We start from the raw sequence: 22,319 nt of genomic DNA, 5'->3' as shown, positions 1-22,319 counted from the left end.
TACTTAAAGCTGCAGTAGGTCATTTTTCAACTTTTTGTCATATTTGCTGACACTTTAACTATATCCTGACTGCAGTACAGGAGACAGATCTGTGAAAAAATCAGGTTCCTCTGCTCCTCCTAGTGCTACTAATGGCATCTGCAAGAATCCACCAGCTCTGAATGAAAACAGCCAAACAGAGCTGAGATGGAAAGATACAAAGACTGTATTTGACACCGTGGAAATGAGACTCAACAATCAACTATCTTTCTCCCCTAGTGGGGGTCCTAACCCCCAGGTTGGAACCACTGACCTACTGTACTTTATGTAGACTGTTTGCATGGTCAAAATTCTCCATTTTAAATGTATACTATGTTTTGCTAAAAATCCCACAAAATGTTGAAAGTTACATCAGCCATAGTGCAAAAGCATGAGTGTGGAGGGGTTGTTAAAGACGCAACAGGCAAGGAACAAAACTAACTTTTCCTGAATTGAATACAGTATAATAAATATAAAATATATTACTTACATCTGGCAGTATGTGATCATAGAATAAGTAAACATGACCATGAATCTGACCAAGAGGTCAGTGATTTCAGTGCTCCACAGTTACAGTGGCTAGTCACCTCACATCATTCCCATGTTATAATGTTACACCACCAAAATTCCAGATTGTTCAAACAGTTTAATGTATTCTACATGAGTATATCAAGGCAATCATTACTATTGTTCAGTGTACATGAATACTGTCTTAAACGACCACTGTATAGGATTTAGTGTCATCCAGTGGTGAAGATACAGATTGCAACTAACTGAAAATTGCTTGCCTTCCAAGTGTGTTGGAGAAACTACAGTGGCCGTGAACACACAAATGGCCCTATCTACAGCCAGTGTTTGGTTTATTTGTTCTAGGTTACTGTAGAAACATGACAGTTCATCATGGCGGCCTGTGTAGCAGAAGACCCGCTCCCTCTGTAAATTCAGGTGATTATACACATAGCTATGAATATTATATTTAAGTTCGGCTAATAGAGCCTCCTAACGTCGAAGCTCCTCTCCTGTGGAACCAGCTTCCAGTTGTGGTTCGGGAGGCAGACACCCTCACCACATCTAAGAGTAGAGTTCACTTCTTCCCCGGAGTTCTTGTGCTTTCTCGTCTTGCAGGTTCTCATGGATCCTGGTGGAGCCTCCTGCCATGGTCCTGCTTGACTGCCATTGCTAATATCACTGATACTGTTATTACTACAGTTACTATTATTACTATTGTCACTGCTCATTGTTCCCCATCGTTGCTGTTGTCGTCGTCATCATCTTCATGTTCATCATCAGTCACTACTATCAGTGTAGTTGTTGTCTCTCTCTCTCTCTCTCTCTCTCTCTCTCTCTCTCTCTCTCTCTCTCTCTCTCTCTCTCTCTCTCTCTCTCTCTCTCTCTCTCTCTCTCTCTCTCTCTCTCTCTCTCTCTCTCTCTCTCTCTCTCTCTCTCTCTCTCTCTCTCTCTCTCTCTCTCTCTCTCTCTCTGCAGAAGACCACCCACCTAGAGCCGGAGGATCTGTCCTAGGTTTCTGCCTTTTAACAGGCAGTTTTTCCTTGCCCCCATCGCCAAGGTCTTGCTCATGGTGGTACTGTTGGGTCTCTGTAAATAATGTTATAAGGAGTTCGGTCTAGACCTGCTCTATTTAAAAAGTGTCCTGAGATAACTTCTGTTATGAATTGGCGCTATACAAACACAATTTTATTGAATTGAATTAATGTTACACACTGGACCTTATAGAAGTTAAAATCAATCAGTTGCAGAGGTGGTTGTGGAAGTCATTGCTTTTTATAAGTTAAGTCATGGCTGTCAAGAACAAATTAAGTTATTATGCACCCTTCACTAAATTAAAAATAATGATCAAATTTAAACAGAGTGACAGTATAGAACATTTACAGAAATAATGAATGTAATCTGTATTTACAGCATTTAAATTCAAAACGATTGGATATAACTTAGTATATCACTGCTGTGAGTCTGAAGGTGATGATCTGAAGGATTTTTTATTTTTATTTCTTTATTCATTTTACTAAATTAACAAAGAAAATCAAATGACAGAACAGTAAAAATAGCAACTTAAGTAAAATAAAATGATTAGGAATAAATTAACAAAAATATCAGACTAAAGGAAATAAAATAAAATAATATAGTAATGGTTATTTTCAACCATGATCATCACAGTACACATGTCTTTTCTACATAGAATCAAGGCACATCCAGCCTGGTTGGGTGGAAACTCAAAGGTCCAAAGAGGTTTTCATGTTCTCAGAAAGATATTAAAGTATAAGTGAGCTGTTCTGTTGTAGTGTTTCCTTCACAATTTGTCAGAACAAATTAAATGTTTGAGGACTTTGCTGGTTCCAGTTGAGCATGATCCTCTTTTAAGCTATATATGATATTTTGCTAATCCTCTGACAGACGTGGTCTAGTGTCCTGTCCAGTTCCCTACCAAAGATATTGCTGTAATGTTCAAAGGAATTTCCAAAATCTTGGTGGTCAGGTCATGTTTCCAAAATTTCTGCATTCCTAGAAAATACAGATAACTGACCCTGTGCATGTTTCACAACGATGACATTTGGAAGATGAGTTAGTTCAGCTAATTACAAAAATATTGAATCCTATTGCACTAATAAAAAATAAAAAGTGTTTGTTCAACCAAAAAACAACCTTTTTTCCGTGTAGCTACTGTGAAACTGTGATGTTTTCTGAGAAAGTCATCGTATTGTGAAAATCTAACAGACTGAGACAACATTCTTTCACCATTATTTTCATGTCACAACTCCATCAATATAGACTATATTTAGCCACCATGGCACATACCAATGTTTTAACTCATTTACTACAAATCAGATCAAATATACTCAGACTTTCTTTTCACTGCAGCATGTAACTAAACATGCACAGACTAAACCACAATACCAGTTCCATGGTAATACAGTTGTAGTAGTAGTAGTAGTAATAGTTTGAGTGAAGATTGATTCAAAGGGTATGCACTGCATTACCAAGAAACAATAATGTAACTGTAAAACAGACATGAGAACATGTGAAAGATTACCTGAGGATTCTCTGCAGACTGATGCCAACAGTGAGGCAATAGTTGGAGTTTGATGAAAACAAGCCAGATACGGAGATAAAGTCTACCGTATCAAAATTACACATATTCAGTCCTCAACAGAATAAAACATTAAAATGAATGGAAGCCAATGTCTGACTGGAAGGAAGGAAGACCTACCGTATGCTTTGGAGAACAGCAGTAAAGTGAAGTGTAGCCACATGCTCAAATGCACAAAGAGAAGCTGACATGAATCCTGTTATTCTGTACAGCTTGTGTTTCTTGTGTTCATGAGCTGCGACTTCTTTTTGCTGTCATGAGACCAACAACTGACCCTCAATGTCCCAGATGTCCCAGATAAAAGACAGAGCACAGTCCTTTATCTTCATCTCTCTGCAGAAAACCTCATCAAACCTTTCGTTTTGGGCCACGATGAAGTGATTCTTCCAGTCACCGATGGATGTTCACAGTTCATGAAAGGAGAAGGAAAAAGGTTGCAGTCATCCATCCTCACTCCACGCCATGTATTATTAGTCTGGATATTCAGTGTAGTGCAGGACTTTCCTGGAATAAACTACTTTTTGTGTTTACTCCAATCTATTACGTCTACATTTACTTGAGTTTGAGATTCCCTGCATTTGACAGGATGTTGTTCAGTAATAACTAGATACATACAGTAGATAAATACAGTTCCATTCCTAACAACAACTATGTCACTGTCCAGATACTTGACTTGACAGCTGTATTTGTATTCATTAATATGACGGGGACAGAAATACATGGAAGACAGTAGCCCAGTTCCCCAAACATAACAATGAGTACTCAAAAATGCAGTACCTCTAGCTAGGGTTGCGACCTTCTGTGTGGGAAATTAAGGGACCTTGGGAGCGACCCCATACTGAGGGACACAAATCAAGCAGGGAGTCTGGGGTTCTCCCTCATGAAATTTTGAGTGTCAGTCACTTAATTTCCTGCATGCTGGAGATTTTTTTATGCACCAATTTGTGCTTTTTATTCATAAAAGTCTTTTGCTACTCTCAACATGAATGTAAAGGGAATAAAGAGTTGATATTAGTAAAGTACAGTTGCATCAGTTGTATTCTGGATTAAAATATCAGATCATAGACATTTTTGGTATGTCAAAAATAATTCCACTCCACTTGCACATGGTAGTCCCTGACTAAATGTTGATTCAGTTTGGAAAGCCCGCCATAACATCAAATACTCTATGGCAAACTGAACAGTTTGCTTAGTACTCATTCCCATTTGTAAGGGCTGACCCACTCGTGGTCTGTTGGCCACTTATATCTTTATTTAGACAGCTCCTTTCTTTTTACCAGTGGATTTGAGATGGAGGTATTCACCTACATTTTGTAAAAAAAAGGTGCGTCTGAATGTCCATGCGCAGGGCAACTATGATAATCTGTGACAGACAAACTTCCTGTGATTCTTTCATTCTCTTCTGCGAAATGTGATTTAATTCTTCTCCGCTATGTCTTGTGAAACTCTTTCCAAGCATGTGAAAATGTAGAGTATGTATTAAAGTAGGGTGTGAAAATTGTGTACAGTACTGATTCAGTAAGAGACTGAGTGCATTTTATTTCTCAGTATGGTACGATCACAGATTTTACGGACGGATGACAACACCACACTGAGCTTCAAACGGCTCTTCAGAAACCTATGGGTGACGCCAAGGAGAATAGGTCTATTTTATACAGTCTGTGTATGCAACTGAAGCAGTAAACACTCTTACCTTACCTCATGAGTTAAGTTCACCTGGGACCTGTTCGTAGTTGGCCTGAGGGATCCTCCTCATGTTGTTGAAGGTGCTGTGCTTCACCACATTGGCCAGCTGCTCATCAGTCAGCTCTTTACCCAGGAACAAGGTGACTCTCTCCACAGCTGACTACAGGTCCTGAAGAAAAACACTTAAATGTGCTAAAGATCTATTCTTAAAATTATTTTTACAAACTTCTAGCCTACAAACGGGTGGCTGTGGCTCAGAGGCAGAGCGGGTGTTCCCCTAATCGGAAGGTTGTTGGTTCAATCCCCGGCTCCTCCTGCCACGTGTCGAAGTATCCTTGAGCAAGATACTGAACCCCAAATTGCTCCTGATGCGCAGCATCGGTGTGTGAATGTGTATGAATGAGTTAGTTTCTGTTCGATGGACTTTGCCATCACTGAGTGAATGTGGGTGAAAGCGTGAATGTGGCACGTAGTGTAAAAGCGCTTTGAGTGGTCGGAAGACTAGAAAGGCGCTACACAAGTACAGGTCCATTTACCAAACACTAGCCTACAACATATGATGTGATTATCATTTAAATCCATGATAGCTAAAGTAAAATAAAATGACAGCTACATTTTTCTTTACTGGTTCTGATCTATGTATTCTGTTGGGCCATTCTACCGAATTGGTATTTTAAGATGTTATTACTTTCCGATGAAAAAAAAGGAGATAGAGAGAAGATTTCTGATGTAGGCCTATTCTAATCATTATATTTTGTGATGAAGTGTAGTGTTAGTGAGTGGGGATGGGCTTTTTTTCGGTGTTCTAGGTATTTTTTTTTATTTTACATGATGTATCTTCAAATTGTACTTAGAACAAGTCCAAGACATTTTGCATAATAATATATGCATATTTATGCAAGTAATGTCCTCAGTATAGAAAAGGCATAGATTCAGCGGAATGAGCCTTTTTCAATTAAAGAACAACAGTTTCATTTAAAGCTCCATAGGGTACTTATTCCAGGACCATGTATTTAATGCTCAGCTTCATATTTCTATGAGAATAAACCTATTGGTATTTGGGACACATTTAACACAAATTAGTGCAGAATGATCAGACATGAAGCTCCACTGCTTTGGACAACACAAAAACAATTAAAAACGACCTATGTTCAACCCACTATGCTCTAAATGTGTTATTAGGGATCGAGCACTGAAAGTGCAAGACCCTATTGTTCCTGTTAGAATTATTATTATTATTTGGTGCCTATTTGACCGCATATTTGACCCCCGCAACATCCTCAAAGTCGCATGAAAATTTGCACAAAATTCAAACGTAGCTAAAATATCGATAGGACATTGTCCCCGTGCACGGGCGCCGCCAAACATCTAAGCCACGCCCCCCAGAATCAGCCCCCAAGACACGTAAGGCCCACATGTACGAAAATTGCTACGCATAGACTCTTGGACCCATGCCCCAAAACCCACAGGAAGTCTGCAATTTCAATTTTTAATTTTCATCATTTTGTGGTCATTTTGACTTTTTGGGCTTGTATTTGAACGAACTCCTCCTAGGGAATTTATCGGATCTGCTTCAAAATTGGTCAGTACAGTCAAAACATGGTGCTGAATGAACGCTGTTCAATTTGTAACTGTACGTTCAAGGGCGTGTCCGTGGCGTGCCGTCAAAGTTGGCCATTTTTAAGTCCGTGGTCATTTTCGGTGAATTTTCGTCTTGCATTTGAACGAACTCGTCCTAGGGAATTTCTGGGATCTGCTTCAAAATTGGTCAGTACAGTCACAAAATGGTGCTGAATGAACGCTGTTCATTTTTTCACTGTACGTTGAAGGGCGTGTCCGTGGCGTGCCGTCAAAGTTGGCCATTTTGAAGTCTGTGGTCTTGTATTTGAACAAACTCCTAGAGAATTTATCAGATCTGCTTCAAAACTTGACAGTACTCTTGAATAATGTTGCTGATTACAAGTTGTGCTATTTGTGACTGTACGTTGAAGGGCGTGTCCATGGCGTGCCGTCAAAGTTGGCCATTTTGAACGAATGTCATACTGTGATGTAATTTTTGGTATTTCAGGGCTTCTATTTTAACTAACTCCTCCTACAGGTTCTATTGGATCTACTTCAAAATTGGTCAGTGCAGTCAGTTTTTTTTGTCCAACATTGTGCCCGTGGCGTGGCGTCCCGTGGCATCCAATTTCAAACCTTCGCCATGTAAGAGGGATTCGTCATAACTTCTGCGTACATGATCCGACTGCAACGAAACTTCACATGTTCGATAAGAGTCCCGCCCTGAACACGTCTAAGTGATAATATTTGGTAATAGTCCGAGCGCCACCTAGTGGCAAATGGATGTAAGTGCTGTGTGGCGATTTTGAGCTGATTTACGTGAGATTTTCATGTTGTGGTTCGCACGTGTTACGACGGCACGTGACGCGGCCGCAGCACGCCCTGAGTTGCGCGCCGGGTCCATCGCTGCTTGCAGCTTTAATTTACCATTTGCCCTGTTCTCATAGAAATATTAAGTTCTTTTTTCAATCATAGAGGCTGGGAAAATGTAAGGTCCTTTTTTTAAAAATTTTGACCAGTAATAGAAGGTTTAATAAAACAGAGTTGATGAATGTGGTACAGTTACACTGGTTCTACAATATTTTTGTGACCTGTGACATGAAGAACATCACACGGATTTTTTCTTCTTTTAACTTCGGAGTCAAAATTGTAAAATATCAAGTCAAACTTATTTAGGAAAGAGTTGAATCAAAATGATTACATAGTTTCTGGTTGCATATCAATTAACTGTAAATAATATTCCTTAACGGATGATCGATTAAATGGGAATTAATCACAGAAAGTCAAACTGGCTTTATCATTTGTTAGCATTACTTAAAGATATGATCTGTACCCTTTATATATATTGAAAGTGTCAGTATAACTGGTCTAATTTACAGGGCAAAAATCATTGTATGCATACAGTACAAAGTTGTGGGATAGTCTATCATACCTGCTCTGTTCACCCTTGTGTCCGACGTCCACAATGTTTAACACACTCCCTTTGAACAGCTCACATGAACCCAGTTTACTGCTATAAATAGGTTCGGAGGAGGACCCAGCTCTTTACGCTGGCTGAAACCTGCAGATAGTCACCGACCGGTGGTTGTCCAGCAAGGAATACAGACAGTGCTTCCCGTTCTCACCGCACCTCGGCAATACAGTGATGACAGGGGAAGAGGGAGGGATGAGGGGGGAGGAACTCCCAGCGGGTCAGTCAGTCAGCAGGGAGTATAGCTGCAACATGAGTCGCAGAGTTGCAGTGGGGGAACTAAAAAAAAAAAAAAAAAACACGTAAACAATGTAATCTGATTACTTTGTGGTTGCCTTCTGCCCGTCCCCTTGGAATGAATGCACTGGGACATACTGACTGAGCGGCAGTAGCTCTGGCTCCGATTTTGAGTTGATTTACGTGAAATTGTCATGTTGTGGTCCGCACGTGTTACGACGCCATGTGACGCAGCCGCAGCACGCCCCGAGGTCCGTGGAGTGCAAGGTCCCGCCCAACGCTGCTTGCATCTTTAATTTATTTTACCTTTATTTAACCAGATGAGTCAATTGAGAACACATTCTTTTTTCTGGTTCCATTTGACACCACAGTGTTATTTTGAGTTAAATAGTGTGACAGCCACATGGATAGATTGGGCAGACAGGGTCGTTCTGTTCCATTTCCTCTCTCATGCATTATCCAGAAACTGTAAATGCACAGCATGGAGAGCACATAGTTTATTTAAAAAAATAAAGAGTTTATTAGCAAAAATCTACATCAAATAGTCTGAAATGGAACATCAAATATATGTTCGCAGTAAAAACAAACAGGAGATAAAGAGGTGCATTTCTGTTCATGGGATCCTTTCAGCATGTAACGTCCTGGAATCCAAGATGCTAATCTGTGAAAACAAATAAAGTGTGCTGATATACTGATAAAGAGCAAGTTTTTGCTGCACTTATTCATAGTCTGCACACCTCATCAGAACTCTAAATCAAGGACTGCCAAGATATTCAACCAAGGTCTTTGTTTGGTTAATGATGACAACCTGGAGTACCTCAGGCCACACACATCTCTGTTCCATCACAGCTCACCTGTTTCTCCTCAGCAGACAACACGCCCTGTACTGCCACCACCTGGTACTGTTTGTGTTTCAGGCTGCCGTAGAACTTCCTGACGTGGTGGACGGCTGTGGAGACAGTGTCCCTGCTCAGCAGCTTCTGGGTGTCCGACACAGAGGAACCAGGATCCAGGAGCAGTAGGCACAGTTTCCCGTTCTTCTTCTGCTCTAAGCCCACTATAGAACGGCTGTGACCTGCAGCAGGACACATGGTGAAGAGACCTACATTATAGTTGTTCCCAACAGGGGTGGATCTAGAGGGGTGGCATGGCAGGCTAAAATAATGGTTAGGGGTCAAAAGCTGTCAAATTTAACACATTAATTTAGATTCATTTGAAAGATAATATGTTAAAAAAAACAAACATACAAAAAAGTAAATCAAAAAAATATTCACTCTGGTGACTGTCACAAATTCACTCTGTTGACCCAGCACACGTTCCATGTTTGTGGATTTTATTAAAGGACCCCATAACATTAACAGCTCTTGTTCCATTTACCAATATTTGGACTTTGGACATTTTTCCATGATAATGCCGTCATCTGTTATCTCATAACATTCCCAAACACAGTGGAAAATGTTCCACACATCTAAAATCTGGGATATCACTATTAAAATTGTGTAACTTTTCTGGAGTGATATAAATATGCGCATCAACCAATTATATTGTTAAAGCTTTTGATGGGTATTTGCTGTTTGTGCTTTGGCTTTCTTGCAAGTATCTTCCCACTCATAAAATTAAATGTCTTTCTGTAATGAATCATCACTCCAAACTCTAAATTTAACTTCGGAAGACTCAGGGGACCCAGATATAAGTGAATCATAAAATCCAGATATGATATTTCCTCAGTACAATCATTTAAAATCGTTTTCTCCAGCAGTGAATAGGGAGGTATAGTAAGTACCATGCCGGTTTTTGATAATACATACTGAATCACTGCAACCAAGAGGTCCTTGAGCATATAGTCATACGTGTGCACAATAAATATGAAGCTGATTGGTCCAGTAGTATGCGAGATTAACAGCGGACAGACACACATGCAAGACACACTACAGATAATAAATTAAATTTTACTATTCATAAGCCTCAAAGAGTTTCAAAAGCCAGACAATGTTTTAAATGCTTCAAAAGCAGGAGGAGATCTGAAAATCTACTGAATATTCAATCTTTGTTTCATTAGAATCGGTTGTTGTTCCAAATATTCCTTCTTTGTTCCTTCTTTCTTTACAGGAATTGTATATATGTGATAAATATGTCTATTAATAGATGAGTTTATAGTTAATTATAATTCTTCTTCAAAACTACAACTAGAGGACCATGAATATAAAACAACTGCTCCTTTCAAGCTATAGATCTGATCCATGTACATTAAGTTCAGGCCTGAGAACATCATCCAGTTTAAGTGTATGAAGCCATCAGTTCTGTACAGCTATACAGTGTGTGATAGCAATATGGCGGTGGTGATGCTGTGTACCTTGGTGCTGCAGGTAAAGTGGGGGCAGGGAGGTGTGGATGAGTCTGGGGGGCAGTCTGCTGTTCCTGCTGGACTGACTGTAGTACTGCTTCACCCAGTCAAACAACCGGGGGTGGGTGTCACCTGGGCCTGTTGGCTGGTGGAAGTCGATAATGCGGGCACTGAAAACACAATCCTCAATTTAGTGTTACATTTAACTTATATAATACCCAGTTGAGTCTAATTAGACAGAGTGTAGTGCACACCTGATTCCCAGACTGGTGAGGAGGGCAAAAATCTCTGTTGCTCCGATCCAGGCTTGTGTTCCCTGCAGCCGCTGGTTGAAGTGAGATGCACCTTGTGGATCCAGTCCTTCTTTCCAAGCCCCCTCGATCATACTCTGCACCTGAGGTATACTAGGCACTGCCTTCTCTGGAGGAAGAGAACATTGAATAAAGGGAAAGAACTGAAATATGTACAGGTGCAGACATGGAAACAACAAAAACACTAAATTCTTAAGAGAGCTGTTAGAGTTTTACTCATTCTCAGTGTTTTAACCTTAGTAAGTGACCACTTGTCTCTTTTGAAGTGTGTAGGATTTAGGATTTGCACTTGGAACAGGAACTACGATGGTAAATGGACTGTACTTATATTGCGCCTTTCTAGTCTTTCAACCACTCAATGCGCATTCACACACCGATGCATAGCATCAGGAGCAATTTGGGGTTCAGTATCTTGGACAAGGACACTTCGACATGCTCACTGCATGTCGAAGAGCAGGGGATCAAACTGCCAACCTGGACGACTTGCTCTACCTTATGAGCCACAGCCACCACTGGTGACATGATGACTGCATATCAAATACAAAATGTGAAAGGCCCTGTCTAGAGCTGGGGTTTGGTTTGTCCGTTCTGGAGAAACATGATGGTTCAACATTGCGGACTCCATGGAAGGCGACCCGCAGCGTCTGTCGATAAAAATGACAGCATGAATATATTTATTATTTAATTTCTGACAATAGGTCCCCCTAAATAATAGACACTTAAAGGAAGAAATCCACCCTAAAATATTTTCTTCCACCTTGATGTACTATGCTTTTCTGGGGGTGAACTCTCCTATTATACATGGATAACTGGCCAAATGTGGGTGAGGCGATGTCACACAGAGATATTTCAGCTACATCGGAGCTTGATATCAAAAAGTGTTTCAGTCATCAGAATTACAAGACTTGCTGTCAAAATGGCTCCCGATGCACGGCATTGGGCCATTTTGGGTTCAGTGTGTGAATGTGTATGAATGTTAGTTTCTGTTCGATGGACTTTGCGTGTGTGAAAGGGTGAATGTGGCATGTAGTGTAAAAGTGCTTTGAGTGGTCGGAAGACTAGAAAGGCGCTATACAAGTACAGGTCCATTTACCATTCACCATTTGAGTAACCCGCTCTTCCGCTGAGCCACAGCCGCCCAAATGTACCAAGGCTTAGTCCCTGCTGCAATGGCCATGGGTTAGAATCTGACCTGTGGCCCTTTGCTACCCTCTCTCTCCCCCTGTTCTCTCTATCTTCAGCTGTCCAGTGCTTTCCATGACGATGATGCCAATAATAATAATAATAATAATAATAACAATAAAAATGATAATAATCATAATAATAGAATTATTCCAGTTTCCACTCGAACATTAACAAAATGACTTATGACTCATAAAACAAAGACGGTCCGCATAAAAGGGTAATACTGACAGAAAATTGATTTCCAGGATTTATTCATCTTTACAATTGGAAAGGGGTCTTTCCACATTTTTTTTTAAAAAAGGTGGGAAAAAGAAGCTAACATAAAATAAACTGAAGATGGTTAAACATCTGTAGGACACAGTCTACAACCTCAAGCTCAGACCTGTGAAGGGAATTCACCTGGAAAAACATTTTAAGGTATTTTTATAAAGCCTAAAAAAAAAAGGTCACAAAGCAACAAACTTGAACATGGTCAGTGATGCAGAATGTGTGGTAATATGTCTGCTGCTCGTGTTCATTTTGTTTTAGGCGTGCCGATATATTTCTTCTTACATGATAGGTTGGTAACAGAGATCAGACCAGTTTGGGAAACTACTAGAAATACTACTAGCAGGTAACAAAAAAGCAATGAGCAGGAAATGGCTGAGAGAAGAGTCTCCAACAGATCTTGAATGGATAGAAATAGTTCAGGAAATGTATGTTATGGAACAAATTACTTTTTCCTTGAGACAAAGTGGAAAGGCCAACAGAATGGACTATGGTTATGAATGAGTAGAAGACCTTAATCCCCTTAAAAACACCTCAGCTTTGCATCACAAGTAAGCATCAATGTAACTCAGCCTCCTTTTATTTCCTTATCTATACAATGTCGAGCATTTCATCTTACCTATGTTGACCATATCTGTTTGTTTTTGTCAATAAATAATAATAATAAAAAACAAACAACAAAGCTGGTCAGAGAATGTGCAGTGTGATTGTGTACCTGGCAGTAAGGGAGCATATGTGTCTATTCTGTGTAGAGATGAGAGGAGCATCTGGAAGTTTCTGTATCCACAGCCCCAGCCTTTATCCCCTTCTGAGGAGCAATAGTGGTCAGTGTCAGCACTCAGCCACACATGGACGCAGTCTCTGCATTCAGTCTGGTAGTAGTCATATAAGGCTCTGATCACACCTGGCCAGACAACAGAGTGCATTAAACAAGGTAAGCTCAGTCTTACTAAGGGTTAACAGATCCTCCTAATTGTTACAAACTGGAACTTAAATAGGTTTCAGTTTAGACATTTTTACTCACCAATGACTATATAATTTACCAGGCTTCACACAGCTTATCCTACCAACAGTGAAGTTTTAAACAAAATAAGCACCCTGGTTTACACAGGTGAGTAAGGGGCTAAAATTGAATTTTAAAATTTCCAGGACAACATAAAATATTTCCACAATTACTCTCACTTAAATCAATTTCATGTGAATTGGCGCTATACAAATAAAATTGAATTGAATAGAATATTAGAATTAGCATTTAAAAAATCCATTAATGGGGGCACTTTAGAGATTTTAGAGATTAATGTAATGGATGACTAGTTGAACCTTAATGAAACTTTTTTTATGTGTGAGTTGTGGTTGCAGGAGATGCACAAACATACCATGAGTTCTGGTTCTGCCATCATCAACCCCTGAGGCCAGAGACTCCATCATCTCAGCCCTTTTAAAGTGGAACTCTGCAGGGGCCATGAGGCCCCTGGCCACAGCTCTCCCCATAGTTCTCTCCATCTGCCTGCAGTAGCCCCCTCTGCCATCCAGACCAAACTGCCTCTGCACAGACAACACAGCACACAGGTCAGGCTGAGATTGTGAAAGACTGACAGTGCTCAGATACACAAACACCCCCCTTGCATCACATGTACACAGAGAAACCACAAGTTCAGATCATGAGAGTTTTGGTAAACATTTTGTAATGTACAGCTCAGCTCCACTGTGTTGAACCCTGTGGCGTATATGGCCTTAATCAGCGATGTTTCTGACAGTTAGTTTGGTGAGGTTGACAGAAAACGTACGTCACATTTCTAACCAATCCAGTCAATAAAAACAACACCAAAAAAGCCGAATGGAGGACTCATGGGGCCCTATCTTGCCGATCTGAAACACAAGTATCAAACGCAAAACGCAAGTAGCTTTGTGGGCGGATCTCAAATCTAGCCATACAATAAATTAAACAATGTAACACAGCTTCCAGGAAGAAGACCCTGGCCTCGGGAGCAGTGCGCAAGGGCCAGCTGAGGAGGGAGCAGTGCAAACACCAAGGTGCAGAGGATCCAGACCCACTACACGCCGGAGGACCACCCGTTCCTGCAGCAAACCGGGTTTGACATGCTGGAGCAGGAGCTGTCCGGGATGCGGCAAAGTATTAATGCCCGTCTTGACCGGGTGGCGATGTTGCTGCTGCCTCTCAGGCGCATCCCCTCAAGTCTGCGCCCTTAAAATAGCATCTGAATAAGCGCCACTGACTTTAGACTAGGTTTTTCCTGGTCTGTGGCGGAATTGTTTTCTGAAACAGCAAAATAGCACCAGGGAACGTTTGCTGCAGAACACGCCTCCTCTTCTCACTGAACCGCCCCCCGGAGCGCAAGTTCATTCTCTAATTTAAGGACGTGCGTCGGTGGAGGGAAAATTCCAATGTGCGTCGAGTGCAAAATAGGAATTATACAAGCGCCAGTGTACAAAGTCAATTGCGCTGAGTGCAAGAGAGCCCATGATGTCATTATTCCTAATATCCTGGGTTTTCTGTCCACTGTCATTTAAATGCAGCTGTGCAGATTCTACTACCACAGCTTGACAAAAAAATACACATGTTCAGGCTACATAAAACTGTTCTTTGTGTATCTACAGTGTGTCTCCAGGAGGAAATGATCCATGATGCATATTAGTGACAGGTGTAAAGAGGGTCTTCATCTGCATCATCACAACAAAAGGACAAAATACCAAGGAAGGCAGCCATAGCAGCCCTCTTCCCAAATATTTTTACATCTAACTCTGTGAATTAAGGATTTATTTCTATCAAAGCAGACTTGGGGATTGTTGGAACAGTGGAAAGACTGGAGTCTGGTGGCGGGTGATGTAACGTCTGTTTCTGGTTAAACAAAAGGTCTAATGTTGTCAGACACTGAGAATAACAATCTGAGCCTGTGAGTCACAGAAACTAAAACTTTGGACATACTTTGACAGTGTATTTGTCCCCAAAGATGGCAGCCATAGAAGCCAAAGTAAAGGTGGTGATTGCTGGAAAGACAGTGGATAGACTAAAACACCAGATTTTCAGTGGAATTTTGTTGAGTCTGTCTAACTGCTTGGCAGTAGTGCCCATTGTTTTGGTCTGAGATGCTGGTGCTCTACTGCGACATCTAGTGGCAGTGCATTTCGTGCATATAACTTTTAATACTGGGAAGGAATTGCAGCCCTTATAGTACTCCAAAAGTTCGAACAGGGCAGCAGAACAATAAAATCGCTACAGTTTTACACTGTTCACAAAAACGTTGTATTATCTAAATACTTGTGGTCTGCGCAGTAGGTGTGCTGCAGTGTATAATCCAGACCTGCAGCTTCTTGAACTCTTCTTTCTCCTGCTGGGCCTCCTCCTGCTTCCTCGTATGCTCCTCCTCCTGCTGAAGCTGTCTGGCCAGCTTCAGGTCAGAGCCAGGGCTCCCTGCAACACAGGTCAACCAAAGGCTAGGAAGGTACAGGTTAAGTGTGCACCACATCAATAGATATAGAAGAAAAAAAGTGCAACATGGGGAACGGAGTGAAGGATGTGGTGAACGGAGTGAGGAAGGTATGAACATCTGCCCACCTGCAGAGTTTGCAGCTGCTCCCTGCTCTAAATGCAGTTCCACATGTTCCTGCAGACTGAAGCTGTTACTGCAGACGACCGAGCACATAGGGCACTCATATCTCTTCTCTCCTGTAAAACAGACTGGAAACGCCATGTGAGTCCAGGTATTGCAAACTTATTTCACATGACTGAGACAGATGGGCTAATGGTCTTTTCTCTGGTTCACTCTGTGTCATCTATTAATGAGATTAATTATGTTAGCCTACAGGATAAATTAAAACAGTAGTTCCCAACCTTTCATTTAGTAAACTGACCACCCCTGACTAAGGCATATTTTATGGCAAATTTTATTCACAGAAGTGAACCAAATACTGTGATGTAGGCCTACTGTGTGTGTATGAACACACATACCGCTGTATAGATATTATCACATGCCTTAAAATCAAGAAAGCCAATGAATGGACCAATGAAGCTTTGGTGACCTCTAGTGGGGGTCCTGGCCCCCATGTTGGAAACCACTGTGTTCAAACATTTTACAAGAGACAAAGAGACACACAGTATTCACTATTGGTGTTCCTGTAATTCTACAGAACAGTTACTAAGGTTACCAAGGCATTGTTAGGCCTGAATGAAGCTTGAACTGAAGAGTTGCTGAAACACTTGTATAGTGCATTATACACTGAAGCAGGTTCTTGCTTTCTCTTTCATAGAATTTCTGAGCTGAATAACGATTTTGGAGCGGAAAATTCACTTCAATTGATAACAGATATGGCGGCAGATATAGTGAACTATTAAGCTGGGATGAAAACAGCTCTTTTCTATGTGGATTGTGCTCTGATACTACCCTGAAAAGGTACTCAGAAAGCTGCTTTCTTCGACAAATAATTTGAAGAATATTCCAGTTAAATAATTGTTTTTTTTAACATGTTCAATAATTTAATATAAACACTGATCAGCCATAACATTATGACCACCTGGTCATAATGTTATGCAGCCCCATACCAACAAACCGTACTGTACACACTGCACTGTGTGTTCTGACACATCAGAACCAGCATTAACATTTTCAGCACTTTGAGCTACAGTTTATGTTCAATTATTGAACATAAAATTAAATTTTACTGCATATTGCATATAGAGTATATATTTTTCATTTAAAGTCTCATATTTTCTATTAAATTTTGTAATATTCTTTTCTGTGATGCTTATTGTACTTGTTCTTTGCACTACATTCCCCTATGCTGCTGTGTCTAACTTGAATTTCTCCTACAGGGAATCAAAAAAGATACATCTTATCTTATCTTATCTTATCTTATATTACAGTAGCTCGTCTGTTGGATCAGACCACACGGGTCAGCATTCGCTACCCCACGTACATCAATGAGCCTTGGCCCCCCATGACCCTGTCTCCAGTTCACTGCTTTTCCTTCCTTGGACCACTTTTGATAGGTACTGACCACTGTAGACCGGGAACACCCCACAAGAGCTGCAGGTTTGGAGATCTGACCCAGTCGTCCAACACAATGTGGCCCTTGTCAAAGTCGCTCAAATCCTCACGCTGCCCATTTTTCCTGCTTCTAACACATCAACTTTGAGGACAAAATGTTCACTTGCTGCCTAATATATCTCACCCACTGACAGGAGCCATGATACACAGATAATCAGTGTTACTCACTTCACCTGTCAGTGCTCACAATGTTATGGATGATCGATGTAGATAGTCAACCAATTCTAGTTGACTTTGTTGAGAGCTGCTTGCCACAGTATTGTAAATCACAGCACACTCTGCTAGATAAACTCTGCAATATGTACTACCACTATAATATATTACCACAAGATAATAACAGAGACAAAAACTGTTTTCATAACGGCGCATATCAGATAACATATACATTAATACTGATAAGTCAGCGATAGAACAGTGTCAGCTGATTCCCTCGTCAATGTCATTTATATTACTCATTTACTCAATCACTACAGTGGCTCCCTGCGGCTTTGACAAAAAAGTATATGTATATATACTTTTTTACATTCTCATTTATTATTGTTGTAGGTCTAAAGTGATTCCTCAATCCTCCAATTGTAAAAATGTGTAGCGATTACACACCAAATAAAAAAAGGTTTCTAGTAGAAATGAGGATAAATTCACCTTTGCTGGATGGGGAGATCACAAAAATACCGCCCCACATGAGCTAAATGTGTTCTGTCAGAGGAGAGCAGGTGACATACCTGAGAGACTGCTGGCTAATCGGCTGGTGAACACCTGTCCAGTGCTGACACTGGACAAACAATCAGCCATGAATAAAGATGCATCACATACACTATGTGGTAGTAATAATGAACCCCTCTAACCTCAGCTGCCTGGGTTGGTGTTTGTGGAATTTGTTTGCGCCACCTGAGAAATCTGACTAGATCCTGCAGTTTAACTGTGTACAGATAACAGGTAAGTGACAGATCGGAGTGTTCTGTACGTGGCAGCAGAGATTCAAATCTCAGAGGCAGAAAATTTACCTTCAACTGACTGCTGCTCCTGCAGATGCAACTCGACATGCTCCTGCAGGATGAAAGCACTGCTGCAGACCAGTGCACACATGGGGCAGGAGAACAGCTTCTCTGTAAAAACGCAAAATACAGGACAATTTAAAGATACAATAAGTCATTTCTGCCACTAGGATCATGGGAGTTGTTGGCTTCTCTTGGTTAGGATTCCTTCAGTGTTCATCGTTCAGGATCTACCGAGGGCCCAATTATCCACGGAGGTTTCCTCCACTACAAAAACCTCCCACGCTGTTGGACAGACAAAGGACGTCCCGGAGGGGCTGCGAGCCGACCTGAAGCTAACGTTAGCTCAGCTTGTTTCTCTGATAACTTAAAATCCAGATGTCCGATGACTAATATACTTCATCCGAAACAAATGACTCTCTGACTTCTCTGAGTTTGAACACTGTTGGAAACAATGTAAGTACACAACTCAACTACATATAAAACATAGCTCTAGTGTTTACAGACATTTGAATGCAGAAATGTTTAATGGCAATGCTGACTTTAAAGTGTAAAATAAAGTTTGAAAGAGTTGAATCACCTTTTCTTGGTGATGAGAGATGCTTATGTTTGGGTTTGTTATCCTCAGATTTACTTCCATTATAGTCCTCAGTACAGTGCTGGACAGACTCCTGTCTTGTCTGAGCACACTGTGTTGTCATCATGGACGTGATTGGTGCAGTCTCCCCAGCTGATGAACACCCATTGTCTGGTGTAGTATTCTGTTCAGATCGCACTGAGTCTGTGGCGTCACTAAAAGCACCAGTGGGTGTTGCTTCACTAGCTGTATCACAGCTTGACTGAGATAATAATAGCTCCGGGGCTGTTTGGGGCTTTCCACTCTCTGTTACACCAGTGTTGGTTCCAGCAGAGCCTGAGGCTGAATCCTGTCCTCTGTGCTGCTCCTCTGGATGTGCAGAACTAATGTGGAAGCAGAGTTCATCATAGGACACTCCAGACAGGGAGCAGAGCGGGCAGTGCATGTCATTTTCCAGGTGGCAGAGAAGGAGATGTGTCTTCATGTCCTCCTCCAGCATTATCTCCTCACCACAGATTTCACAGGTTAGCATGGCTGCAGCCTACAGACACACACAGGTTACTTTCACTTTCACACACCTCAGAGTACCAACAGAACTGAGTCAGAAGCACCAAGTATAGAGAAGTGTTTGGTTCTGAAAGTTGACACCAAATGCTTTTCCGGTCTTTACCTTATTACAATTTACTTCACATTACCTGATTTAAATCATTCATTAAGTTTATTGTGTGGCGTATTTTATTAAGGCAAAGTTATCTAATGATAAACAACTCATGATTCAACAAAATTCATGATACTAGGTTCACAATATGATTTTCTTATGTTGTTTTTTAACAATATGACAAATTATGAATGAAAAAGATTGATTTATTTCTTAGAGAAAATCTACAAAATATAAATTCTCTCATAATTTCCCTTTTTATTTCAGAGGTAGGGTATAAACTGAGTGAAAAGTGAAAATGATGTCTGTGCTCCTTGATGATGACATAGGACATCCACCAAGCAAAGTCAATAGTAGATAGAGCCCTCTGCTGTTTAAAAAGAGTATCACGTTCATTCTTCCTCTCACTGATTTGAATCTTTACATATTTGTATCACAATTTAAAAGGTCCAGGGTGTAGGATTTAGTGGCATTTAGCAGCATAGTTGCAGATTGCAACTCCCTCGCTTCATCCTCCTTTTCCAAGCACGAAGGAGAAACTATGGTGGCCACAAAACACACAAACACGGATGCCCCTATCTACAGCCAGTGTTTGGTTTGTCAGTTCTGGGCTACTGTAGAAACATGGCGGTCCAACATCGTGCACTCCATGGAAGGTACCCCGCGGCGTCTGTACATATAAAAGCCCCATTCTAAGGTCACAAAAACACAACAATTCTTATATTCAGGTGAATGAAAACATACCTATGAATATTATATTCCATTTCTGACAATAGACCCTCCTAAATGTTACACACTGGAAGTTTAACTGTCTCACGATATATTGTTCCTAGGCACTGGTGCATTTGAGTGTGTCGCTGCTGTGCGTTCACAGGAGGGAATCATTTACTAGCATAGAAGAATAATGCAGGCACAGAATATGGTGTAACACCTGCTGCAATGACATCAAACTTACATTTTTAAAGGCAACCTAAATGCATCGACTGCTTCAGATTGTGTTTAATTGAAAAGGTTTATTTACAGTTTTAAGCATTGTTTCGTAATGGCTGAAAATTTCCTGTTTTTAGTTTGCTCTTGTTGACAAAATCTCAAAATGTCTTGCATAGTGACTGCTCCAGGAAGAAAAACATGGTTGTGAGTAGGGGTGGGCGATATGGGCAAAAAATAATATCTCAATATTTTTTGGGATTTTGGCGATAACGATAATCAGTCGATATCCTTTAAAATGTGATTAGAATTGTCTGAGCTGGACTTGTGTCCACCAAACGCGTTTGCAGCGCTGAGAGAGCTCAAAAACTCATTTTCTGAGCGCCCAGCGGTGTTAAAAGTTGAACAGATTTCAACTTGAAGCACTCTGAGCGCTGCGCAAAAAAAAACCGTCTCCGCTGACATCTTTTTACCGCTGAAGGCGCTTAGCGCTCTGAACGCTGAAGCCCATAGGACCCACGTCTCGGCACTAACTCATCTGACGTACCGGTAGCTTCAGGGACTGGAGGTGTTTGCATTTTCTCTCTACCATCACAACGCGCTGCTAAACTGTTGCAAGGAGGATGCTAGCGAGAGGTCACGTGATCACGTCATGTGATCACGTAGGCCCACTAGTCGTGTGACTGAATCCTGCCATGCTGTAGAGAGCGCTGCTGCACCGTGTATTAATGGATGTGAGGAGTTTCCGCGGGCGTTTCATTGTTTTTGTCGAAGTAATTTAAATACTCGATATGGAAATTTGCACATCGTCAAAACAACAATGACGATATTATCGCAAACGATATATATCGCCCACCTCTAGTTGTGAGACATATATTCACAGTGGAACTTTTAAAACTCAATTTCCACCAAAATAGTTCATCCACTAAGGACGCAGCAAAACAAGCCCCATCCACTCAAGTCACTCATGTAAACAGGACATGTACAAATCATTTCCCCATAGTATCCATATGAGAAGTAGGGGCCACAGTGATGAGATATTACAGTTGTGGTGGTGTTTCACGTTGCCAAAGATATGTCGAAAATATGTATGAAAAAAATCTAATAAAATAAAAACTAATTTTGGAGAAAAAGGAGGCAGAATGAATCATTAAAAAAAGGCTGGGTTATTTTGTCAAATGGAAAAGTTAATTAAGGTAATGAAAATAGTATTGTTGGAGTAAACATAATGATTTACGTCAAGTTATGTTATGTTATGTCTATGTCATTATTTTGATGAAGTTTTTCATTATAATGACTTACAGAATCCTTTTGTATTCATCACATAGGCGGAAAGGGGCTTCCAAATGAATAAGAGTGAAATGTTCAGTCAGTTTAGTTTGTCTGCTGTCCAAAAGATTCACTTTTTTCACATGTGTGCTACAATGTTTTGAGTATATGCCGAAATAGGATTCGTACTGACAGCTAACAAAAATGTTCACAAGCAGGATAACATTGTCATGATCAAAACTGTCGTGAATAAGAATCACAGGTACATTATTAGCGCTATTAAACACCTGATATGTGTGACTGGAATAATGGCGCAACCTTCCATGGACAATACAGTGTTCAGTCACATTCGGCGGTAACAGTTCGGCTCCACTGCTGTGTGTTTGTCTCTACTCACGGTTAATTCACAGGGAGGTTTGAGGTGTGTTGTCCTTTCCTTTCTTCAGCTTCGAAACCTTTCAGGCTAATGCCGCCACCATAAACTGTGAAATTTCCGGTCCAAACTTTCACAATAAAAGAATTGCCATGACAAAACAAAACAAATGGGGATCTGTTGTTTGTTTTTTGGCTGTTTGTTTCGCGTCCCCTATCTTTTTTGTGTATGAGATAAAACTAACCTTAACCCAGAAACAGTGTTAAAAA

The 22,319-nt window shown here is 40.8% G+C and overlaps 1 protein-coding gene across 2 annotated transcripts; it reads right to left on the bottom strand.

The window, feature by feature from the left end:
- Nucleotides 1-8,560: 8,560 nt before the first annotated feature.
- Nucleotides 8,561-22,174, bottom strand: zufsp (zinc finger containing ubiquitin peptidase 1). Of its 2 annotated transcripts, none has more exons than XM_051407301.1 (11): nucleotides 22,075-22,174; nucleotides 18,827-19,364; nucleotides 18,256-18,357; nucleotides 15,763-15,885; nucleotides 15,509-15,618; nucleotides 13,562-13,730; nucleotides 12,901-13,089; nucleotides 10,677-10,842; nucleotides 10,432-10,592; nucleotides 8,933-9,153; nucleotides 8,561-8,739 (listed from the first exon to the last, which is right to left on the bottom strand). In XM_051407301.1, the coding sequence occupies exons 2-11, from the start codon at nucleotides 19,353-19,355 to the stop codon at nucleotides 8,692-8,694; spliced, it is 1,818 nt and encodes a 605-aa protein (XP_051263261.1). In that variant the 5' UTR covers nucleotides 19,356-19,364; nucleotides 22,075-22,174; the 3' UTR covers nucleotides 8,561-8,691. The 2 variants fall into 2 exon arrangements, with proteins under 2 accessions (XP_051263261.1, XP_051263262.1); XM_051407302.1 differs by having other exon boundaries at nucleotides 21,965-22,090.
- Nucleotides 22,175-22,319: the final 145 nt, after the last annotated feature.

This window comes from Dicentrarchus labrax, unplaced genomic scaffold, assembly GCF_905237075.1.
Source record: "Dicentrarchus labrax unplaced genomic scaffold, dlabrax2021, whole genome shotgun sequence".
Classification (NCBI taxonomy): Eukaryota; Metazoa; Chordata; class Actinopteri; family Moronidae; genus Dicentrarchus; species Dicentrarchus labrax.
This window is presented reverse-complemented; position numbering and strand designations above follow the sequence as displayed.